The sequence below is a fragment of the Orycteropus afer genome, unplaced genomic scaffold (genome assembly GCF_000298275.1).
Source record: "Orycteropus afer afer isolate SDZICR_OR568_19922 unplaced genomic scaffold, OryAfe1.0 scaffold00092, whole genome shotgun sequence".
NCBI classification, from domain to species: Eukaryota; Metazoa; Chordata; class Mammalia; order Tubulidentata; family Orycteropodidae; genus Orycteropus; species Orycteropus afer.
This window is the reverse complement of record NW_006921679.1, coordinates 9,117,208-9,141,991: the sequence shown is the minus strand read 5'-3', so window position 1 is coordinate 9,141,991 and position 24,784 is coordinate 9,117,208. Positions and strand designations below refer to the sequence as shown.

Sequence of the window (24,784 nt, the reverse complement as noted above, 5' to 3'; positions counted from 1 at the left end):
CACTATGAGTCAGGTCTGACTCGATGGCACATAAAAAGAACAACAACAATAACAACATTTCAGTTAGCAGCTGAGTGCTCAACCACTGAACTGTGTGTATACTTTCCTTAACAGGAAAAAGAAAACTCCCTTGACCCTGCTTCTACTCAAGCTGTGTCTTACTGTCTAGCTCCCTGCTACACTTTACTATCTAACTCATTCCTCAGCTCCAGGGCCAAGTCCTCAGGAAAGCGCTCACTAACTCCCAAGGCCAGATCCCACCCCGTTTCATACTCTCCCAGTGCCTGCATCTGTCCTGCACAGCATTCTCGCTGTGTCTTGTTAGGCATTTGATTTTTGGTGGTCTCTCTTGCCTGCCATAGCCCCCACGGCAGGGATCGTGTTTGTTTTGGTCACAGATGTGTTTCTAGAAGCTAGAACAGTGCCTGGCATTGGCAGGTGCCTAATCTTTTTCAGGTCTACAATTCTACAAACGCTTCACTGAAGCATTTCTTTTGCAAGCCATTGGTAACCTCGTCATTTCTACATTATCCTGTCAACCCACATTCGATCTTGCCCTTGGCAAGGATTGGCACTTTTGAATAGGAACTATTCCAACAAAGATATCGCTGATGATTTCAGAGTGAACGTAGTAGTTTTTACTAATCTTCTTCCCCACCCCTGTCTGTTTTCCTGGTACTTAGAGTCACATTTGGTTAAACAAACAACTATCATTGAGTCATTCTGACTCATAGCGGCTCCCATTGGGTTTCTGAGGTGGTAAATCTTTACAGAAGTAGATTGCCCACTCTTCCTTCTGCGGAGTGGCTGGTGGCTTTGAACCACCAACCTTCTGGTTAGCAGTCAGATGCCTTAGTCACTGTGCTACCAGAACTCCTTTGGCTAGGAGGGCACTTGCACCTACTGCGGGAGTCGCCAGTCCCGATGTGTTCCCTCCTCCTTCCTTTGACCACATCCTTGAATCACCCTCTTTTTCTCCATTCCCATTATGAGAGTCATAGGCTCTCTGGTAGCACAGTGGCTAAAGCACTTGACTGCTAACCAGAAGGCTGCCGGTTCAAACCCACCAGCCACTCCTCGGAAGGAAGGTTGGGCAATCCTACTTCCGTAGTGATACTGCCTTGGAAACCCAAGGAGGGGTCGCTATGAGTCGGGGCCGACTCGACGGCACATAACAACAACAACAGGCTCTCCGGTCTCAAAAGTTCTCACCTGAATTACTAACATTGCTTAACTGCACCCCCAGCTTCCAAATACACCTTTCACAGCACCAGTCTCTCTCTAAAACACATTCTGTTTTAAACTCATATCATTCTGGTTTAAACTCTATTTATTCATTTACTTTTTATTGTAGGTTGGATGGAAGTTTACAGAGCAAATTAGTTTCCCATTCAACAAATGACACCCATTTTGATTCCTGATTTTAGTTACAAGCCTCTCAACATAACAGCACTCTTCTTCCTCTTCCCTGACTTTCCTGGTTCCATTCATCCTTTTTCATCCTGTCCATTCCTGCCTTCTGAGCTTTGTTTTTGGGCAAATGCTATCCTTTTGGTCTGGATTGGTTGATTGTACTGAAGAATACATTCCTTCTGAGTGTTATTATTTCCTTTAAAGGCCTTTCTATTGGTTGGGTGAAAGTGCATCCCTGAGGGTGGGTTCAGTTCCAGGCTTGAAGGGTGTTTAAGGGCCACAGCCTTGGCGGTTCCACCCATCTCTATCAGACCAGTAAGTCTGGTCTTTTCCTGATAGCTCTCCCAATTGTCTCCTAAGTTCAAGTTCCTCAGCATGGAATTCAAGAGCTTCCCACACAGATGTCGTATCTCCTGTCTGTCCAGCTTTGACTTCCACATTTCCTCTGAGAAGTCTTAGTGGTGCAGTGAAGTGTACTCACCACTTCATCACTTAGTGGTGAAGTCTTAGTGGGCCCATGGGAGAAAGACTTGGTGATCTACTTCTGTAATAACTGCATCCTAGGGCACCCTATGGGACAGTTCTACTCTGTCCTGAAGGGCCGCTATGACTCAGAATGGACTTGAGGGCAGTGGGCAGCTGGACCTTTCTTCTGAAGAACCCTGGTGGCACAGTGATTAAGCATCTAGCTATTAACTGAAAAGTTGGTAGTTCAAAGCCACCAGCAGCTCCATGAGAGAAAAGACCTGGTGATCTACCCCCATAAGATTACAGCCTAGTAGAAACCCAATGGGACAGTTTACTCTGCCACATGGGCTCCCTACGAGTCCAGAATTGCACAGACGAGCACCAACGTTTTCTTTGGAACATTCTCCAATCAACAAGACTCTGTTTAGTAGATACATGGATGTGCCCTATGGCTGTGCTACCTCTCTCTCGTTAGCATCCCATCCTACCCTTCTTCTATCACAGCCTGTCAAGGCTCATTCAAATAACACCTCTGAGAAGAGAGCTGTAATCTCCCCAGTCACAACGTACCACTCTCCTCTCACTTCATTACAGCTTCATTCCACTTATATTCTGTGTCTGATCGTAATAGGTATTTCTTTATAGTCTGGGAGACACATAAGTGAATAAAACCTATTCCCAACTCCAGAGATCAAACATCGCTGTGGGTCTTAAACTGTAATGTGCCTAACACTCACTAGAAAAGTGTGTTTGAAACGCAGTATCTTTGAGATACTATGTACTAAGATGGGCTAGGGCTGAGGAACCTTTTTTTTTTTTTCTGGTAGTTTTTAGCCCTGAAATGAGTAGAGTTGTTATTATTCAGATAATGAGACATAAATTTGCAAAACCAAACCAAATCAAACCAACAATGGATTCTATTTAGATTTGTGTGTTTTATTTTTCTTTGTGATTTGGGTGAAAGTTTACAGAGCAAATTCATGTTGCACACAGCACTTCATACACATTTTGTTTCATGATCTTGACTGCAATCCCTACCATGTAACAGCTCTCTTCCCACTTCCTCCCTGTGGTTACCCTTTTCCTGTGTCCTTCTTTCCTATGCATTCCTGCCCTGAAATCTTATAAATGACCCCTGGCTATTCCCATGCAAGTGCTCTGTAGGTCATAGTTTGAAAAATATCATCCTGCAGGCTATCAGCATCTCACATAGTTGTTGGATGCTGTTGAGTTGATGCAGACTCACGTGACCCCATGTGACAGAGTAGAAATGTCTGGTAGGGTTTTCTAGGCTGTAATCTCTACTACAGTTTAACAATCTGCAACATGCAGATGACACAACCTTGCCTGCTGAAAGTGAAGATAACTTGAAGCACTTACTGACGAAGATTAAAGACTACAGTCTGCAGTATGTATTACACCTCAACACAAAGAAAATGAAAATCCTCACAACTGGACCAGTCAGCAGCATCATGATAAATGGAGAGAAGACTGAAGTTGTCAAAGACTTCATATTACTTGGTTCTACAATCAACACCAATGGAAGCAATAGTCAAGAAATCAGATGACGTACTACACTGGGACAATCTGCTGCAAACAAACAAACAAACACAAACAAACAATCCCTTTAAAGTGCTGAAGAGAGAGGATGTCTTTCTGAAGATGAAGGTGCGCCTAACCCAAGCAATGGTATTTTCAATGGCCGCATATGCATGTGAAAGCTGGACAATGAATAAGGAAGACCAAAGAAGAGTTGATGCTTTTGAGCTGTGTTGGTAAAGAATACTGAAAGTCCTGTGGATTGCCAGAAAAACAAACAAATCTGTCCTGGAAGAAGTGTAGCTGGAATGCTCCTTGGAAGCGAGAATGGCCGGACTTCGTCTCACATACTTTGGTCATGTTGTCAGAAGGGACCATTCCCTGGAGAAGGATATCATGGTGGGTAAAGCGGAGGGTCAATGGAAAAGGGGAAGGCTCTTAACAACATGGACTGACACAGTGGCTGCAACGATGGGCTCAGGTATAGCAAGGACTGTGAGGCTGGTGCAGGACCGGGCAATGTTTCGTTCTGTTGTACACAGGGTCGCTATGAATTGGAGGCGACTTGATGGTACCTAACAACCACAACAACAATCTTTATAGAAACAGTTCATCAAGCCTTTCTCCTGTGGAGGCACCGGATGGGTCTGAACCACCAATCTTTTGGTTTTCAGTCAAGTGCTTAACCAGTGTGCCACGAACGTTTGTTGAATTCATGAGTTGCCAAAGGCTACAGGGAGCTAATAGAATAAAACAGAATCCAGCCCTCATGCCTCAAGCATGAAAACAGAGCAAATCTCCATTCATCAGTAACCAGGTGGCAGAGAGTCCAGCCCTATCTTTAGTTCTAAAGCATACTCTCTTGGCTCCAGTCTCCTCTTTATAAAATATGCACGTGGGCACGAATTTGTGGGAGGTGTCGCCTACTTGACACCTTGGCCCTTTCCAGCAGTACATCGTTAGGAACAATCAGCATATTTTTCCCTCAACGGCTGCATAATAATTTTCAATGATTCAAACTAGTTTCATTTCAGTTTTGCAAAAGTAACAATCTGTGCTGCCCCCCAGTACCCAGAGGGGAGGCCCTGAGCAACTGGCCATGTGGTCTGCATTTAGAGTAGCTTTTCTAGGAGCGAGGACAGACTGACTCAAGTCAGCCCTGCTCTCGACACCTGCCGCCTTTGTCTCTCAGGGCAGAAGTATTAGTAACCAACTCACTAATGCATTCTCGAATAGTGCACTCTATGGCAGCTTGGTTAACGTGTCCATACAGTTTGAATTCAAGAGCCCAAGTGAGACGCAAACCTGTTGCTGTCGAGTCACTTCTGACTCACAGTGACCCTGTAGGGCAGAGAACTTCCCTCTTGGGTTTCGAAGGTGGTGTGGTGGTTAAAGCTTTCGGCTGCTAGCCAAAAGCTGGGGGTTCAAAACGACCAGCTGCTCTGTGGGAGGAAGATGAGGCAGTCTGCTTCTGTAAAGATTTCAAGCCTTGGAAACCCTACGGGGGTAATTCTATTCTGTTCTGTAGGGTCAGTGTGAATCAAAATTCACTTGATGGCAGTGGTTTTCACGCTCCAACTTTATGGAAACAGATTGCTACATCTTTCTCCTGCAGAATGGCCAGTGGGCTCAAATCAAACCACCAACCTCTCCATTAGCAGCCAAGCACTGAATCACTATACCACTTGTTGTTGTTGTTGTTTGCTGTCGAGTCGGCCCCCACTCATAGAGCCCCCTCCTTGGGTTTCCGAGGCAGTATCACTACAGAGGTAGGATTGCCCAACCTTCCTTCCGAGGAGTGGCTGGTGGGTTTGAACCGCCAGCCTTCTGGTGAGCAGTCAAATGCCTTAGGCACTAGGCTACCAACTGAGACTCACTGGGGTCTTGTTCTAACCACCTGACCCTCTTCACCTGCATGCTCCACAGGGCCAGGAGCAATGGTTTTTATTCACCATTTTATAGCTAGCGCCTGGCATCCAAAACTCGCTGCCATTGAGTTGATTCTGACACATAGCAACCCCCATTGGGTTTCCAAGGCTGTAAATCTTTACAGAAGCAGGATGCCTCATCTTCCTTCCGTGGGGTGGCTGGTGGGTTCAAACCATCGACCTTCTGGTTAGCAGCCAAGTGCCTTAACCACTGTACCACCAGAGCTCCTCAGAGCCTAGCACAGAGGCTATTAAACAACAACAACAAAAGTTGCATGCACAGATGACTTCAATACCAGCCATGTATGTATGCACAAGCCGTAAATATTTATGGCACCATCATTTGTATTAGTGGAAGTCTGGTATCTTCTTCTCCCACCTATAATGGCTGTTTCAGAAGCTCCCTAGGGCAGAGAGTGCCAGAGTCAGGGGCCCAAGCAAGTGAGAGAGTGCAACTCGAGAGAAGGGCCACTCCAGGTCCTTGCAGGGAATCTACAAGCCCTTTCTTTCTTCCTGGCAGTAAAGCACAAAGGAAGAACCCAAAGAGACCAGAGAGCCATTTTAGCCTACGGTTTGCATGCTATTCCAGCTTGGGATTCATTATAGTCAAGTAATGAAAAAAGAGCACCACATCCACGAAAACTATCAAATAAGTTGATTACTATTCACCACAGGAGCTACAAACCAGAATTCATTATTTTAGCCCCAACTGTGGAAGGACACATTCTTCCATAGGGACCAATGCTCTTTCCAAAAGGACAAAGAGGACACAGGCAATATCTCTCTATCCTAACTATTCATATCCCTGTTTAAGAATTCAGAAATGAAAGTCTAAAATAGAAGATGTCTAGATGTAGTTCAGACATTTTGAGTCGAGTTGAAAACATGAAAACGCTGCCCAGGCAGTTAGTGAGGAGGTAACGAGGGTCTATTATCAAGATATATGGGTTAATAATTTCATGGGGTTATTCCAGAATGATCTGCTATGATTGAAACCATGTGTGGAGAGTTTGGCTTCTGCGGGATGTTTCTCAGCAACAAAGACCCTCAAGATGTATGAGCTCTGCCTGCCCTGTGCACAGATGATTGACTTAGATACACTTCCCAGACATAAACAGCCGAGGAATGTCACTGAAGTTGGCCATGCCATCAGATAGGGAAGGAAGACGCTTACCACGTTGTACAGGCCGATGCACCAACGTTCAAACAGAATCTGCCCGGAAAATCCATTAACAAAAGCGAACCAGAGCTGAAAGAGAAGAAAAGTTCATGGAGTTTTATATCAATATTGACCTAAATGTTTCCCCTCGCTGAAGAGCTAATGGGGGAATGTGGATCACCAGCCGGACACATCTGCTCAGGAATCATTAGCCCCAAGACCAGAGCAGTTGTTCATTCATGAAATATACACCCTTGAGATCATAAACATCAACAAGTGAAGGAGGACTGAGATTTAAGGCATACATCAATACGGTTAATAAATAACTTATGAGAGGCAATATGCAAATGTTTACAGAAAACAACTAATTTAGGCTTCATGGGTCAGTGTCAACACTTTCTCACTGATGGAAAGAGTGTCACTTCATGTTCTTTTATCTTGTAATGCTGATCGAATAAATATGACTTATCTTGGTGAGACTCTGCAGAGAGGTAAAAATCATAAATTAAAAAAAATATAAACAACGCCCTCTTGGTCATGTAAGAAGCTTTGGTGGCACAGTGGTTAAAGCATTTGGCTGCGAACCAAAAGGTGGGTGGTTCGATCCCGTCAGCTGTTCTGCAGGAGAAAGATGAGGCAATCTACTTCTGTAAAGATTAACAACCTTGGAAACCATCTGGGGCAGTTCCACTCTGTCCTCTAGGGGTGCTGTGAGTCAGAATTGACTCCACGGCAGTGGGTGTGGTTTGGGCTTTGCTTCTGTAAAGACTGACAGCCTTGGAAACCCTGTGGTGCAGTTCCACTCTGTCCTCTAGGGGCGCTGTGAGTCAGAATCGACTCACCCAGCAGTGGGTTTGGTTTGGGCTTTGCTTCTGTAATGATGACAGCCTTGGAAACCCTGCGGGACAGTTCCACTCTGTCCTCTAGGGGAACTATGAGTCAAAACTGACTCAGTGGCAGTAGGTATGATTTTGGTTTGATTGGTCATGCAAATTCCTAGTTCTTAAAATAGTTACCCTCCTTTGCTTGATGTCAGATGCTCAGAAAAGATCAAGATGCAATAATATAAAAGGAGCATGACTCAGATCCTCTTTTGGAATAACATGAGATGTGTAAATACATAAAATGTAGACTATCGCTTATGCCTTCAAGTAGTCTATTATTCTAATACATTAGGTAACAATGACAAAAAACAACTACAAAGCAAAGCACAAGAACAGAATCAGTGCTGCATGACAATGGAATAAAACTGTCTTTGAGACAAGAATGACCACCAAGGGTATAATTAGGTGAGGACGTGGAGGAGGTAAGAAAGAGTGGAAGAGGGCAGGGTAAACTGTGGGGGAGATGGACAATACCCTGACATACAAGAGAATGAATACAGAAATATGGAGTATAAAATAAAACCAAAACCAAATCAAACTCACTGCCGTCGAGTCGTTTCCAACTCATAGTGACCCCTCCTTGGGTTTCTGAGGCAGTATCACTAGAGAATTAGATTGCCCAACCTTCCTTCCGAGGAGTGGCTGGTGGGTTTGAACCGCCAGCCTTCTGGTTAGCAGTCAAGTGCCTTAGGCACTACGCCACCAGAGCTCCCAGAATATAAAATATTATTGTTTAAAATTCAGTTGAATTTATATGATACAACAGGATCCCAATGAGTTTAGGTACACTCTAACTGCCACCCATCCTTCCTTAAAATACTCCATGTCAATCACAAATATGCTTTGTTGTTATGTTGTTATGTGCTGTCGAGTTGGCCCCGACTCATAGCAACCCCTCCTTGGGTTTCCAAGGCAGTATCACTATGGAAGTAGATTGCCCCATCTTCCTTCCGAGGAGTGCCTGGTGGGTTTGAACCACCAGCCTTCTGGTTAGCAGTCAATGCCTTAGGCACTACGCTACCAGAGCTCCCCAAATATGCTTTAGTAGTATAAAATCATGACGGACTTAATTAGTTAGTGTGACAGACCCATCTTGGCAACATAAAATAGCTATACCATGATAACCTGAGTTGAAAAAATACTACTAAAATAGTACTAAAATTTAAAATATATATTTTATTATGTTTGTGGTGAAGGTTTACACAGCAATTTAGGTTCCCAGTCAACAATTTCTACACATGTTCTTCAATGACATTGGTTACATCCTTTATGGTGTGTGAATATTCTCATGATTATCATTCTGGTTGTTCCATTTCCATTAATCTAGTTTCCCAGGGAGCTCTGGTGGCATTTGACAGCTAATCAGAAGACTGGTGGTTCAAACCCACCAGCCACTCCTTGGAAGGAAGGTTGGGCAATCTACTTCTGTAGTGATACCGCCTCGGAAACGTAAGGAAGGGTCGCTATGATTGGATCTGACTTGATGGCAGTGAGGGTTTTTTTTTTTTTTTTCCCCAGAGCTTTCCTGCACCCTTACAGTCTCATATTTATTTTAAAGTCATTGTTGATTGTGGTACTGACATTTTACTGTCATATTTTTCAATATCAGTCTCTTGATGCTACCAGACTAAGCTTCTTGAGAAAGGAATTATTTTCTGTGCACCTCCATGCACAGTGTACACTATGTAATAAAAACCAAACCAAACTCAATACTTGGTAAAAAAAAAATACGGATTCATTAAGTCCCAGTGCAATTAAATTAAACACCTCAGCTCAATCGCCAGATATATTTTTCTTAAGCACATCTTTCACCACCTCATTCCCTAATTCAGAAACTACTCGGGCTCTTTCTAAGTCTAAGACAAGCTTGCTGACTTTGAAAAATCCCTCCACACTTCCGTTCACTGTTTTTAAAACATTTTCTTGTGTTTTTGGTGAATGTTCACATTGCACGTTCGGTTCTCATTTGACAATCTGCACACTTGTTCAGTGACTTTGGTTACATTTTTTGCAATGTGTCAACATTCTCTTTAATGGTGCCTTGGTTGGCCATTTCCAGTGCTCTAGTTGCCCTACCCCCTTGTCTTCTCATGTTTGCTTTAGAGTAAATGTTAACCTTTCGGTCTTCGGGTGTTTTTTGAAGAAGAGCACCATACTCATGGGTAATATTTTTTATTTTGTGTGCTACTCTTCTACTTCTCTGAAAGGTGATTGTCGTAGTTCAGTTTGTGTGTCAACTTGGCTGGGCCTGGTTGAGTGGCTGGGCAGCTGGATGTAGTATTCCCCATGATGAGACTGGTAATCAACTCCATGGTGGAATCTACTGTGAGCAGCTGAGTAGCTGCCTTAGGGATGTGGTCTGCTTCCTGTATATAAGGAGAAGCCTTGGGGAATGGTCTCTAGCTTATGGCATGCTTGGACCCTGCATGTAGCTGTGTCATTGTTCAGCAGCCTGCCAGACTCTGCTGACCTTGGGACTTACAGTGGACTTGAATTAATGGCCTGCTGTGTGGTTTGGTAACATTGCGACTGTGCCTTTTAATTTGCCAACCTTGGGCTTGTTAGCCTCAGCAGCCAGTAGCTGTCTGAGTGAAGAGATGGCTCTAACTTCAGTGGGCTGGGAGCAAGAGTCAGAGCTGACACCCAAGGTCGAGGGGCTTTCACCCAACCCCTAGAGCCTGGCACTTTGAACTTGTACTTAGAGCCTCTAAACTGTGAGAGAATAAACTCCTGTTTGCTAAGGCCAGCCCATTGGTGGTGTGTTCTTGTCAGAGCGGCACTAAGGAACCAGAACAGTGATCTTGGGATAATTTCAGTTCAAGGTTTAAAGAGGGTCTCAAGGGGTCCTCTTCATCTCAACTGGTTCAGTTTGCTTGGCCTTTTTAAGAATTTGAGTTTTGTTATACACTTTCCTCCCATTTTATTTGGGACCATCTACTGGGAGCTCTGGTGGCATAGTGCCTAAGGCCTGTGACTGCTAACCAGAAGGCTGGCAGTTCAAACCCACCAGCCACTCCTCACAAGGAAGGTTGGGCAATCTACTTCTGCAGTGATACCACCTTGGAAATCCAAGGAGGGGTTGCTGTGAGTTGCATCCAACTCAACCACAGTGAGTTTGGTTTTTTTTTTTTTTTTTACTGTCAGTATGGTCAGTGGTGGTGGCTGGGCACCATCTAGTTCTTCTGGTCTCAAGCAGGTGATGCGATGGCTCAGGTAGGTATCAGACCTGTAGCTTTGTTTCTTCTCTGAGATATCAGTTACCTTCTGACTCTTTGGCTCCTCATGAGTAGGAACCAATAGTCGTATTTCTTCTATTCACTCTTAATTTCAACTATTCCCCAAGAGGTCACCAAGAGGCCTGGGTGGTCTCACTGGTTTAGAACGGAGTACAAGACGTTTGCCCCGCACTCCTTACTCAGAATGGTCTTATGACACCGATTCAAATAGTCAGTCTTCAAACTAAAATTTCAATCCTGCTGCTGTCCCACCATTCAAAAGTTCAGCAATCAATAGTCCAACCAAACTTTTAGTGCAATGAGTACCCTTACTTGACTCAAACATTTTTGTGAACTGTTTCAAGATCTTCAACTTAGTTTGCCCCAAACTGTGTTATATTTCTGTGTCCTCCTATTCAAACAATTGAGAAAACACTGATAGATACCTGTTGTTATTAGGTGCTGTTCATTGATTCTCACTCATAGCAATGTTATATGAGAAAACAGAATTGCCCATAGGGTTTCCTAGGCTGTAAGGACCTCTGGTGGTAGTGCCTAAGGCATCTGAAGGTTGGCAGTTCAAACTCACCAGTCGCTTTGTGAAAGAGAGATGGCCAATGTACTTCTGTAAAGATTTATCACCTCAGAAACCCAATGGGGGTTGCTATGAGTCAGAATCAACTTGATGGCAGCGAGGTTTTTTTTTGGGGGATCTTTGTGGGAGGACATCATCAGATCTTTTCTCCTGCTGAGTAGTTTGGGGGGGTTTGAACCACCAACTTTCTGATGAGCCAACCAACAAGTGCTCAACCACTGTATCATCAGGGCTCCTAGAAATCTAGAGAGCAGTGAACTCTTATTGTCAATTTTGGTTAATCTGTTGTCTTGTACAAGGTGGTAGAGTATGATATTTCTACTACTCTTTCCTCCCTAATATCAACTGAAAACAGTAAAAATAATTGAACATAGAAAAGAAATGAATCATTTTCAATGAAAGCACGAGTAGCCATAATTAAAACTAAAAATGGCATGGAATAGAGGCTGCTAAACATGACATTGGATTCAACCAGGGGAGAATGCCAATAGTAGACAAAATGTACTGACTGAAGCAGAATAAACAAAAAGTGTTCAAAGAAATAGATTAAACAATACTTATTCAGAAGGATAACATCTAGAGGTGGGGCAAGCCATAGCCAAGGTTCCTAGACTGAGTCAATGCAGCAGGTAAAGTGAAGTTGAAGGTAATCTATGTACACAGGCCTCCTTCCAAACCCCCCTCCCTCAAGAAGTAAGTGGGGAGAATGTCAGTATACAGGCGCATAAATGGTACTCATTCAGGCAGACAGTGATCTAGGTCAACAGAAAATCATCCAACAGAAGACAGAAGTTCACCATCAGGCAACAGGTCTCTGACTCACCCAAGCAGCAGAAATGGTGAGAGGAAGGTGCTTATCACTGCAAAGGAAATTAATGAGAGACTGTTCTGAGACAACACTGAAGCCAGCTCTCCTCCAGCTAACGGCCACTTACCCTCCAAACACAATTCTTCATTTTCTTCCTGTACAAAGACATATTTCTTCTGTGGAGTGATTGGTGGGTTCAAACTATTGACTTTTTGGTTAGCAGCCAAATGCCTTACCCACTACACCACCAGAGCTCCTTGGAAACCCTATAGGACAGTAATATTCTATCAGTTAGAGTCGACTCGATGGCAATGGGTTTGTGTGGTCACATGAGGTCCATTATGTGACTTTTTGCCTTGGTTCTTTGGAAAACCAGCTTGGGCAATTTGCCACCTAGTTTTCTACCCCAGAGGGTTTATTACTTATGTCCAAGTTGAGTGACATTTCCTGGGTAAGTTTTAAACAAGGATGGTTTGGTACTTTCTGCATGGCTCTGAATTGCAGTCTGCCCTGGGATTGGTATGCACCTTGCAGAGATTGGTCAACAGACTATGCAAATGAGGTGAGTAGCAGCCTAATATGCAAATGAAGTGTCTGTGGCCTACCAAGAGGGGATTGGTCAGTTCTTGTTCCTAGTGGGAGAGACAAGACTTCAAATTGAGAGGAGTTTGTATATTTAAGGGGCCAGTCCTGCAGAGGTTTTCTGAGACAGAAAGAAGCAGGCAGAAAAGCAGCTGGAAGGAGCAGAAGGAAGAAAGAAGAGAGAAACACCAGAGAGAGACTGAGAAGGAGGCAAAGAACCTCTTAAAAAAGCTGTAACGTTGGTCAAGGGCTGTAACATCGAAGACAGTGAGAGGCCCAGAAGGGGCCCAGAGACAGAGCCAGCATCATCAGATGGCACGGCCAAGAGGAGCTTGCCTGGAGGGGCTGGGAAGAGGTCTGCATGGTCAAGAGGCGCCAAGACGACTGAAGAAGGGAGACTTTGTCCCCATGCTTCCTGATCGTGATCTTGAGCTGCAGCTGGTTGATCCTGGTCCCAAGTTGGACCTTGTTCCTGAATAAAGCACTTAACTCTAAGTAGTTCGTGAGTTCTGCGAGACACTGCAGCAAATTGCCAAACTCAAATGGGAGAGGGAAGAGTGCTGAATGGGAGGGGAGTGGCCCGTGTCAGAGATGAAATGGTCCAGCAGTTTGGAGATACGGAAATCTGGGATATATCTGACCTCCCAGATATCTGGGATATATCTGACTTTGTGTTGATTCTTATATCACACAGTTTTATTTTTGTTTTTCTAATGTCATTATCCAAAATAATTATGTTTATGATTTTGGTGTATTTTTCTCTTTTAGCTCACTTGATATAGTTTTATATCCTGTTATTTTTAAAAATATGATGAACATTTTTTGTATCAGTTGAAAATCTGTCCTAAGCACATGGCTTTTTGCAGAATAATATTTTGTCACATGGTTGTGACATTATTTCTCAACTGTTCCATTTCCAATATTATTATTTTTTTAACTCCCCCTTTTCTTCTCTCCAATAGCACCTGCTAACAGCAAACCTTTCTTCTGGATGAATTTGCCCGTCCTAGATATCTCAAGGAGGACCTCTGGTAGCATAGTGGCTAAGGCACTTGACTGCTAGCCAGAAGGCTGGCGGTTCAAACCCACCAGCCACTCCTCGGAAGGAAGATGGAGCAATCTACTTCCGTAGTGATACCGCCTCGGAAACCCAAAGAGGGGGTCGCTATGAGTCAGGTCCGACTTGACAGCACATAACAACAACAACAGATATCTCAAGGAGCTCTGGTAGCATAGTGCCTAATGCACTTGACTGCTAACCAGGGTTTGAACCACCAGCCACTCCTTGGAAGGAAGGTTGGCAAGCTACTTCTGTAGTGACACTGCCTCGGAAACCCAAGGAGTGGTTGCTATGAGTCAGGTCCGACTCCATGGCACATAACAGCAACAACAACAACAACAACAACAAGATATGTCATGGAAGCGGGATCGTACAATACTTGTACTTTTGTGGCTGATGCATTTCACTCAGCATAACATTTTCTAGATTCATCCATGTCACAGCATATATCAGGACTTCTTTTCTCCTTATGTACCAGGTACTATGGCAGTGGGTGACGGAGAGCTAAAAAATAATAATGAAACACTTAAAAAATAATGTCATGTCCATGTGACAAAATATTAACACATAGAGAAACAGGTGTTTATAACAAATTTTCCACTAATACAAAAAATTGTTTATCATTTTCCGTTGTCTACATGGACCACATTTTGTTTACCCATTCATGTGTTGATGGACACTTGAGTTGTTTCCACCTTTTGGCTCTTGTGAATAATGCTCAGTAAACAATGGTATGCAATGTTTGAGTCCTCTTGCTTTCAACTCTCTTACGTATATACCTAGGAGTGGAATTACTGGATCATACAGCAATTATATGTTTAACTTTTGCGGGAATCATAAAAATGCCTTCTATAGCTGCTGCCATACTTTACAATCCCACCAGCGATGCACAAAGATTCTGGTTTCTCCCCATCTTCACCGACACTTGTTATTTTCCCCAAATCATAGCAAATAACTACATTAAAAAAAGGGATAACACTCAGCAAGGAAATAGCATGGTGCTTTGACATAGATATCATTATGATATAAAGAAAAAGGAATTATAAAGGAATTCAACACAATGTGTATGGAATAATCTCTATAGAAGAACCTATACACAGGGCAGGAAAAAAATCTGAACACTATTGGCAAGTGTAAAGGAAGTAAAAAGAAACGTGGCTTAAAACAAGAGTTTAAGGAAGATGCATAAGATATCAAAGAAGGAAACAAACATAAAAACGTTAATATTACAGATTAAAGCTCTAAGGCACTTGACTGCTAACCAGAAGGCTGGCGGTTCAAAACTACCAGCTACTCCTCGGAAGGAAGGTTGGGCAATCTACTTCCGTAGTGATACCACCTTGGAAACCCGAGGAGGGGTCGCTATGAGTCGGGTCTGACTCAACAGCAAATAACAACAACAAGGGAAATAAAAACAAGAATAGGCATTGGTGAAACCAAGGGATTGTAAGTAAGGCAGATTTGCAAAAGCCAATTGTAAGCAAAGGACAAAACGCTAACATTCATTTTAAAAGAAACTCAAGGATATAAAAATCTTCTAAAGAACAACAATGAAATTAAAAAGATGTACTTGGGAAAACAAAGAGCACAACAGAATAAAAAAGTTCAGAGCTATAATAGAAAAAAATTTCAGAAATATTCTAAAACACTAATCAGCAAATGGAGTAGGTACTCTGTTCCCAGGAAACAAAATAATCCAGCATACATAGAAAGATCCACACCCCGACTTATCTTCATATAAGAATTAGTGAGTTTAAAATTGTGAAAATAGTAATTCTTTAGTATATTTGTGTAGAAAAAGCAGGGAGCACATGAGAGTGAAAAAAAAAAAAAAAAAACCAAACAAAACAAACCCCAAAACAAGCTAGGTTCATATTTCTCTCTAGCAATATACAAGACCAGAATCCAGTAGTGAATGTTTACAAGTCCTCAGGGAAATAAAGTGTGACAAGAATTTTAGCGAAAGATAGAAACCATGGAGAATTAAAAGCTGGAAACATAACACAGAAGGTGATGCCAGAACTAATGCTAAACATATCTGCTATGTCAACAACAAAATAAAAATCAAAAGATGCTCAGATATAAAAAAAGGAAAATATATGCTATATATAGCATAGTGCCTAAGGCACTTGACTGCTAACCAGAAGGCTGGCGGTTCAAACCCACCAGCCACTCCTCAGAAGGAAGGTTGGGCAATCTACTTCCGTAATGATACTGCTTCGGAAACCCAAGGGGGGGTCACTATGAGTCGAGTCCGACTCCATGGCACATCACAACAACAACAACAACATAAGAGAAGCATGTGAAACAAACAAGAAAAAGACACGATTCAAATAGGATCAAATTCATACCCTTGACTTATAGAGTCCTACATGATGAAGCGTCACCTATTGTCTATAACACTGCCTCTTGCCCACTGAGCTCTAGCTACATGTCCTCTCTGTTACTTGCACACACCAAGTATGGATCCAGCTTTATTATCTGTCCCCAAACATCCAGGCAACTATATCAACAACATTCACTGAATAATCCATCTTTACCTCACTCATCTGCAATACCTTTTAGCATAAAATAATCTATTATTAGAAAAGATTATGTTCTACCTTATGCTCAGACCATAAACTCAAATTAATTACAGATGAGTTGAATATGTAATCATGAAAAAATGAAACTTTGAAAGCATTAGAAGAAAATATGAAAAACTTTAAAAATATGTAAAATGACTCACTGCAAGACTGAAACCATATAAACCAAAAACCAAACGCAATGCCACTGAGTCAATTCTGACTCATAGCAACCCCCATTGGGTTTCCAAGGTGGTAAATCTTTATGGAAGTAGATTGTCCTATCTTTCTTCCATGGAGCAGCTGGTGGGTTTGAACTGCCAACCCTCGGGTTAGCAGCCAAATACCTTAGGCACTGTGCCACCAGAGCTCCTTTGAAACCATATATAGTGAAATGTAGAAATGTATGTCTATAGAGAAAAATATTGATAAAGTTAAAATAAAATTGATAATACAAACATACTTATAACATCTATGAAAAGAAAGGTCTAATTTTCTTAATCTATTAAGAATACAGATCAGAAAGAAATAGCCCTGTAAATGGGTAATAAAATGGGCAGACTACATGCAGGTTGATCACCAACTGCCATCAAGTTGATTTTGACTCACAGCGACCTACAGCGCAGATTAGAACTGTCCCACAGAATTTCCAAGACTGCAAATCTTTACCGAAGCTGACTGCCTCATTCTCCCACAGATTGGGCTGATGGATTCGAACTGCGTTGACTTTTTGGTTAGCAGCAGAATGCTTTAACCACTGCACCACCAGAGGTTCTTCACACTGATCACAGGAGGACAAATGACTCATAAATAGAAGAAACTTCACTTTATATTAAACACACGCACACACAAACACACAAGGATATAGTTTTTTTTTTAACCTGTAAAATGGACAAAGATTGAAAAGTTTGATAACCAATAAAAACAAAACAAAACAAAAACCAAACTCAATGCTGTTAGTTAAATCTGATTCATAGCAGCCTCTCCTTGGGATTCCGAGGCAGTATCTCTATGGAAGTAGATTGCCCAGTCTTCCTTCTGAGGAGTGGCTGGTGGTTTTGAACCACCAGCCTTCTGGTTAGCAGTCAAATGCCTTAGGCACTACCTAGTTGATAATGCAGAATTATTTACAATTATGTTTAACTTTGTCTTGACCTAGGGATTTCCCCTTTATGAGCACACTCTCAATTATATCTTACAGCTATAATCATATCATATTCAACATGACATGTTATAGATTATAACAGCATTTTTGGGAAAAAAAAATCAGGAGGATATCAATAGTTACTTGGTTAAATGAATGATGGTTCATTTAGTCAATGAAACTTTATGCAGACATTAAAAAGAGTAATGTGTACCTGTTTGTGCTGTAATATAAACATCTCACAGATAGATGATTAAAATGGAAAATATCAAAGTACATCTTGAATGGTCAAGGTTGTGTATAAGAGATGTATATATTCATATATGCAAGGCAAGTTTCCGGAAGACACACACAAAAAATGGTCAATATTCATTATCTCTGGGGAGGAGAAGGGCTCTCTAGGTGACAGGAGCTAAGCTCACTCACAACTCTTGTATTCTTTTGAACTTTCAGCCAAACAACAGACAGGCTTATTGGGTGAACAGTAACACCAGGGAGGTACACACTCCTTGGAAGAATCAACCCTACAGATCCAAAGGGCAGCATCTGCCAGGGAGAAAGCTCAGAAGGCAGGAAGGGGTGGGAAAGAAGGACAAGTGAAAATGGTAACCACAGAGAGGAAGTGGCGAGAGTGCTGCTGTTACATGGTGGAGACTGTAATCAATGTCATGAAACAAAAAGTGTACTAACAGTTGAATGGAAAACCGATTTGCTCCGTAAACTTTCACTCAAATCACAATAAAAAGTTAAAAAAAGAGTAACGTTTGAACTATTATTCATGTTTCATTTATATAACTGAGTTAAGCAGTGGTTTTCAACTGAGAGTGATTTTCTTCCCCCAGAAGCAAAATAGCCAGGAGTGCCTTCACCTTATTAGCTGGAGCTTTTTGAAGTCTTTTGCAGACGTTTTTTGATTGTCACGCTGGCAGAGGGGTGGTGTTCACATCTAGTGGGTACAGGCCCCAATTTCTGCTAAGCATTCTACAACACATAGGGCAGACCCTACAACAAAGAACTTCTCAGTCCAAAATGTCAGTCGTGCCGGGGTTGAGAAACCCTAGATTAAAGAAAAAAAGTTAATTATTTAGCTCAGCTTGTAAGAGTTAGATACCTTGTAAGAGACGTTTAAGTAAAAAAAGAAAAAGAAAAAATTGACATGTGATGAGTTGCATGTGTGTGTTTGTGTATGGGGTGTGGGTTCAGAAAGCTTTCCACCTTTTTGAATATTGAATAATTCCTCTCTAGCCTGATGTCAGCATAGTGCCTAAGACACTTGACTACTAACCAGAAGGTTGGCGGTTCAAGCCCACCAGCCACTCCTCGGAAGGAAGGTTGCGCAATCTACTTCCATAGAGATATTGCCTCGGAAACCCAAGGAGGGGTCGCTATGAGTCAAGTCAAGTCAATGGCAGTGAATTTGGTTTGGGCTTTGCTTGCAGTAGGTGTGGTTTGGGCTTTGCTTCTGTGAAGATTGACAGCCTTGGAAACCCAAGGAGAAGTCGCTATGAGTGGGTCCGACTCAAGGGCACATTAACAACAACAACAGCAGCCTGATGTCAAGGTGTCCTGGTAGTGAGACTATTAAGCACTTGGCTGCTCGAAAAGTTGGTGGTTTGAACGCACCCTGGGGCTTCATGGGAGAAAGACCTGGGCATCTGCTCCTGAACACATGGCAGGCTAGGAAACCCTGTGGGGCAGCTCTACTCTGTCACATGGGGTCCTGAGGAGTCAAAATCATCTTGATGACACCCTAAAACAACAGTCTGTCCTCATATGTAGAACCAGAGTTCCTTCATGTAGAGACTGGATGTGGATGTAGTAAATTCCCCAGTTGAGATGTTTCACATGGAAACATCATCTTTTAAATGATTAACTGTTGTTGCTGACAGGTGCCGTCCAGTGGGTTCTGACTCATAGCGACCCTACGTACAACATACGCAAACACTGCCTGGTCCTGAGCCATCTTCACAAGTGTTGTTGTGTTCCAGCCCATTGTCGCAGCCACTGTGTCCGTCCATCTCGTTGAATGTCTGTCTTCTTTTACGCTGATGTTTATACTGCACCAGGCATGATGGCCTTCTCTCCAGGGACTGATCCCTCCTGATACTATGTCAAAGTACATGAGACAAAGTCTTGCCACCCTCACTTCTAAGGAGCATGCTGGCTGTACTTCTTGCACGACAGATTTCTTCACTCTTCTGACAGTCTGTGGTGTATTCAATATTCCTCCTCAACACCATCATTCGAAGGCATCGATTCTTCTTCCATCTCCCTTAGTCACTGTCCAGCTTTTACACGCATATGAGTTGATTGAAAATACCATGGCCTCGAAGCAGTTATCTTTGCTTTTTAACACTTTAGAGAGGTCTTTTGCAGTCAAATTCAATTTTAAACCATTGTAAATACTGAGGGTGAATTGTGCATAACCAAGTCATCCAAGTTGTTGAAAATATATGAGAAAAAAAGTCCTAGAAAATCTAGCATCTCTTTTCAAGCTTTATCCCAAGCACTGCTGAACCATGTCAAAACGTTCACTCTTCAGACTGACAACGTTGATGAGCAGAGAGCGGGGCTAGTTCCTGTGTGCAGCTAATGCTCTGAATTCTACCCAAGTAGGCACTGGAGAGACCACATGTTTCTTCAAAGAATTCTGCTATGTTTGTACTAATTTTTATCAGTTGCAGGTGCTGCAGCTTTTAGAAAGCTATAAACAAAATCACTCTCAATATTTCCCATTCAATTTCATTCTTCATTAAAATCACCCATCACTAGATGATCAGATCTGTTTATTCTATTGGAACTATTTATCTGGTAGAGGCAAAAAAAAAAAAACTTATAAAAACCAAAATAAACACAAAAATCCACCTCATAATTTCAAGAACCATGAGCTGGTTTTCTCTTACATTATGAACACTCGCACTTGATTTCATTTTGGCAAGATTTCCATAGGTGAAGTGGGGGAAGTCTGAGAACGCACCGTGTTTTGAAAATATTTATACAAACGCACTTAGCTTAGTTTTCATTTTATTTATTCATGAGACAGGTACAGGACTGGCCTGAGACACACTATAAAATCAGCCTTTCACACTAGTTACTCATATATAAATGCTAATTCATATACTAAAATAAAGAAAGTGTTAATTTAACATTAATGTCATTCTGAGCGGACCACAAGGCCCAGGTTGCATGCACCCCACGTACAGCCGTCAACCCAAACAGATGGCCAGTCCTCCACCCCATGGGCAGTGCTTTGGACCGAAGCTAGCTTTTAGGCACAACATCTGACACTTCTGGATTGAAGGGGAAAAAGATTCCTTAGTCCTTACTTGCTTGTTAAGTAGGAATGTTATTAAATGAATACAGTGAAAGCTGGGAGCGCCAGGTTCCGTCTGGACTGAATCAGACTTGGTGAGTTGGTAGGAGAACCTGCCAAGGACCATTGCCTTGCCAAGCTCCCAGAGTTTTTGGTCTTCAAATATAGTGCTGTTATGAGCAAACTGACCCAAACTTATTAAAACGGTTTTCATTCTTGGAAAAAGACCCTTCTTGGCTTTAGCTGCAGCCTGATTGCCAAAAATGCAGTAACTGTCTTGGCTAATTGCACCGACTCCCGTCTGGAGGTCCCAACAGCCTTTGTATCACCGTGGTGGGTTGTATCTGCCGCCACACTCAGGCTCTTCATTAACAGAGGACATACATAACTGGTGAGTGTTTCATCTGAGCAAGGGGTGGACTGTCCCTCTGTTGACTCGGTTCTTCCCAGACCTGCAGTTGAGGGCAGACTTGGAAACGTAGATGACTGAGGAGAAGCCAATAAATTAGCCATATGGTTTCTTACTAAAGTGTTGGTACCATCATGATCTGCTAATGTGTACATTACATCTGAGATGATTAGTTGGCATTAAAGAGATCTGCTTAACAGTCAAGGTGCTCCCATCTCTTGGGCTAGGAGACCTGTTTCTGAAAACTCATTTCACAGAAATAAAAGCTCCTGTAGAAGAAAACATCTTGCTTCGCAGCACTGTTGTTGAAAACAAAACAGAAAAAGCACAGAAAAAAACGCTAGATGTCCTTTATTGGGGCAAGTGTAGCAATTCTATGGAATAAGAAGCAGTCATCTATTAAGTGTTAAATCTGTATGTGTGGAAATGAAGGAATGCCTAAGAAGTAGTATTAGAAAAAAGGAAAGCCAAGTACATAGACAGACAGACAGATAGGAGATCAAGGGAAAAAATCAAAGATGTTATAGAGCAAGAGTTGTCAGAACAGTGGTCACTGCTGTCACAGCAGTCATAGTCACAAGGTACTAGGAGCTCTGGTAGCGTAGTGCCTAAGGCACTTGACTGCTAACCAGAAGGCTGGCGGTTCAAACCCACCAGCCACTCCTCGGAAGGAAGGTTGGGCAATCTACTTCCATAGTGATACTGCCTGGAAAACCCAAGGAGGGGTCACTATGAGTCCGGTCCGACTCGACGGCACATAACAACAACAACAACAATACAGACTTCCCCTCAAGTATCTTTGGTGATATTTGAATAAATATCATAATAAATTATGCGGTTGAGAATAAGTGGAGATGAGACGAGAAGAGCAGAGCAGCGCTTTGGTGGTGCACTGTCTAAGGCATTTGCCTGCTAACCAGAAGGTTGGTGGTTCAAACCCACCAGCCAGTCCACAGAAGAAATATGTGGTAATTTATTTCCCTAAAGATTTACTTCCTTAGAAACTCAACAGGGGTCGCTATGAGTCAGAATCGACTCAGTGGTAGTGGGTTTGGCTTTGGTTTAGAGAAGATAAGGTGCTCTGTTGGTGTTGTGGTTACGGCATGGGTCTACTAACCAAAAGGTAAACAATTTAAACCCACCAGCTGCTCCACAAGAGGAAGATGAGGCAATCGACTTCCATAAAGATTTACAGCCTTGGTAACCCCATCGGGGGTGCTATGAGTCAGCATCAACTCAATAGTAGTGGGTTTGGTTTTTGGGTTTATAGAGAAGATGTGAAGCCCTGGTGACACAACGGTTGAGCACTTAGCTGCTAACCAGAAGGTCAACAGTTCCAACTCATCAGTTGCTCTCTGGAAAAAATATGTGACAGTCTGGTTCCATAAAGACTGACAGCCTTGGAAGCCTGATGGGGGCAGTTCTAGTCTGCCCACTAGGGGCGCTGTGAGTCAGAACTGACTCCTTGGCAGTGGGTTTGGTTTGGGCTTTGCTTCCATAAAGACTGACAGCCTAGGAAACCCGCTGGTGCAGTTCCACTCTGTCCTCTAGGGGCGCTGTGAGTCAGAATCGACTCTATGTCAGTGGGTTTGGTTTGGGCTTTGCTTCCGTAAAGATTGACAGCCTTGGAAACCCTACAGGGCAGTGCTACTCTGTCCTCTAGGGGCACTGTGAGTTGGAATCCACTCGACAGCATTAGGTTTGGTTAGAGAAGATACTGCAATAAAAGGGAAGGCCTTATCTGCAACATCTTTGGAGTGTTTTGTCTTGTTGAGTCAGTCTTGTACAGTTACAATGCTAGTAGCAAACACCATATTCTCAAATTTCTAAGGCAAACAAACGAAAGCAAGTTTGCAGAGAAATATGTATCATACCCATGTTTTTATAAAACCACGGCAAAAATGCAATATGCCACCTATGTTTGCATGAACCCAAATACAGTTATGGAAGGCTAACCAGATGGTTCCTATTGATTGCTTCTGTAGGCATGGAGGCAAATAAGGACACCACTATCATTATAAGGTGGATAGAAGCTCTGGTAGTGTAGTGCCTAAGGCACTTGACTGCTAACCAGAAGGCTGGCGGTTCAAATCCACCAGACACTCTTTGGAGGGAAGGTTGGGCAATCTACATCCATAGTGATACCACCTTGGAAACCCAAGGAGGGGTCACTATGAGTCAGGTCTGACTTGATAGCAAATAACAACAACAACAACATCATCATAAGGTGCTCGGTGGCGTGGTGCCTAAGGTATCTGACTGCTAACCAGAAGGCTGGTGGTTCAAACCCCAGAGCCACTCCATGGAAGGAAGATGGGGCAATCTACTTCCATAAAGATTTACTGCCTGGGAAACCCAATGGGGGTCGCTATGAGTCAAAATCAACTCAATGGCAGTGAGTCTGGTTTGGATTATTATCATAACAAGTACAGGTTATAGAACTGAGAGAATTATGCAGAAGAAACCAACTTGCTTTCTCTGTCTCTGGACCACACTCAATTTTCTCATCTAGAAGAAAATTATTGTTGTTATTATGTGCCATAGAGTCGGCCCAACTCATAGCAACCCCTCCTTGGGTTTCCATGGCGGTATCACTACGGAAGTAGATTGCCCAACCTTCCTTCTGAGGAGCAGCTGGTGGGTTTGAACTGCCAGCCTTCTGGTTAGCAGTCAAGTGACTTAGGTGCTACTCTAGAGCTCCTAGAAGAAAATTATAGGATCCCCCATTCTATGCTTTTGTTGTATTTTTATCTGTGTACTTGTCCACTGGTGAGATGCATGCAGTCAGAGAGTATGCTGACTCCACCCACTACTCCACACCCAAGATCCAGCACAGTACTTGGGTCACAGCAGGTACTCAATGAACAGACACATGCAGAATCTTCATGTGACAGGATGCATAAAAATGATGACAGGATAACCTATGGAATTGGCCAAACAGGTTTCATCCCAGTTCAACTCCTTAACTGCTGTATGAGGACAGGCAACTTACTGAGCTTTTTATTTTTTTATGAATGAATAGGGAACAACATACTCTGTAAAACGGTCATGATTGTTGTTTTTGATGATGATGATAAAAGTTAACATGCGTTCAATGCTTACTCTGTGCCGACTACCTGGCAACACTCTAAATGGAATATCGCATTCAAATCTCAGAGCAATTCTAACAGGTGGGTGTTGTCTCCATTTCACAGATGAGGAAATCAGGGCACAGAAAAGATTAAATGCACTATGGCTGATACCCAATAAGTGTTCAATAAACGGTCACTCTGGAGACCATTATGAAATAATGAGTCTTTCATAAGGAGTTCTGGGGTGGTTAAGACTCAGGAGCTCTGGTAGCATAGTGCCTAAGGCACTTGATTGCTAAAGGAGTTCTGGGGTGGTTAAGACTCAGCTACCAACCAAAAGTTTGGTGGTTCAAACCCACCAGCTGCACCATGGGAGAAAGACAAGGCAGTCTGTTCTATAAAGATTTATAGCCTTGGGAACCCTATGGGGCAGTTCCACTCTGTCTTCTAGGGGCGCTGGGAGTCAGAATGGACTCCACAGCAGTGGGTGTGGTTAGAGCTTTGCTTCCATAAAGACTGACAGCCTAGGAAACCCTGTGGAGCAGTTCCACTCTGTCCTCTAGGGGTGCTGTGAGTCAGAATCAACTCCAAGGCAGTGGGTTTGGTTTGGGCTTTGCTTCTGTGAAGATTGA

At 42.8% G+C, this 24,784-nt stretch overlaps 1 protein-coding gene across 1 annotated transcript in view; it reads right to left on the bottom strand.

The window, feature by feature from the left end:
• The window catches only part of LOC103198374 (phospholipid-transporting ATPase IB), an 826,205-nt gene that overhangs the window by 273,890 nt on the left and 527,531 nt on the right, over nt 1–24,784 (bottom strand). Inside the window, exon 23 of the mRNA XM_042781171.1 lies at nt 6,523–6,597. Coding sequence (XP_042637105.1) covers nt 6,523–6,597 — 75 coding nt within the window. The remainder of the gene's footprint in view (nt 1–6,522; nt 6,598–24,784) is intronic.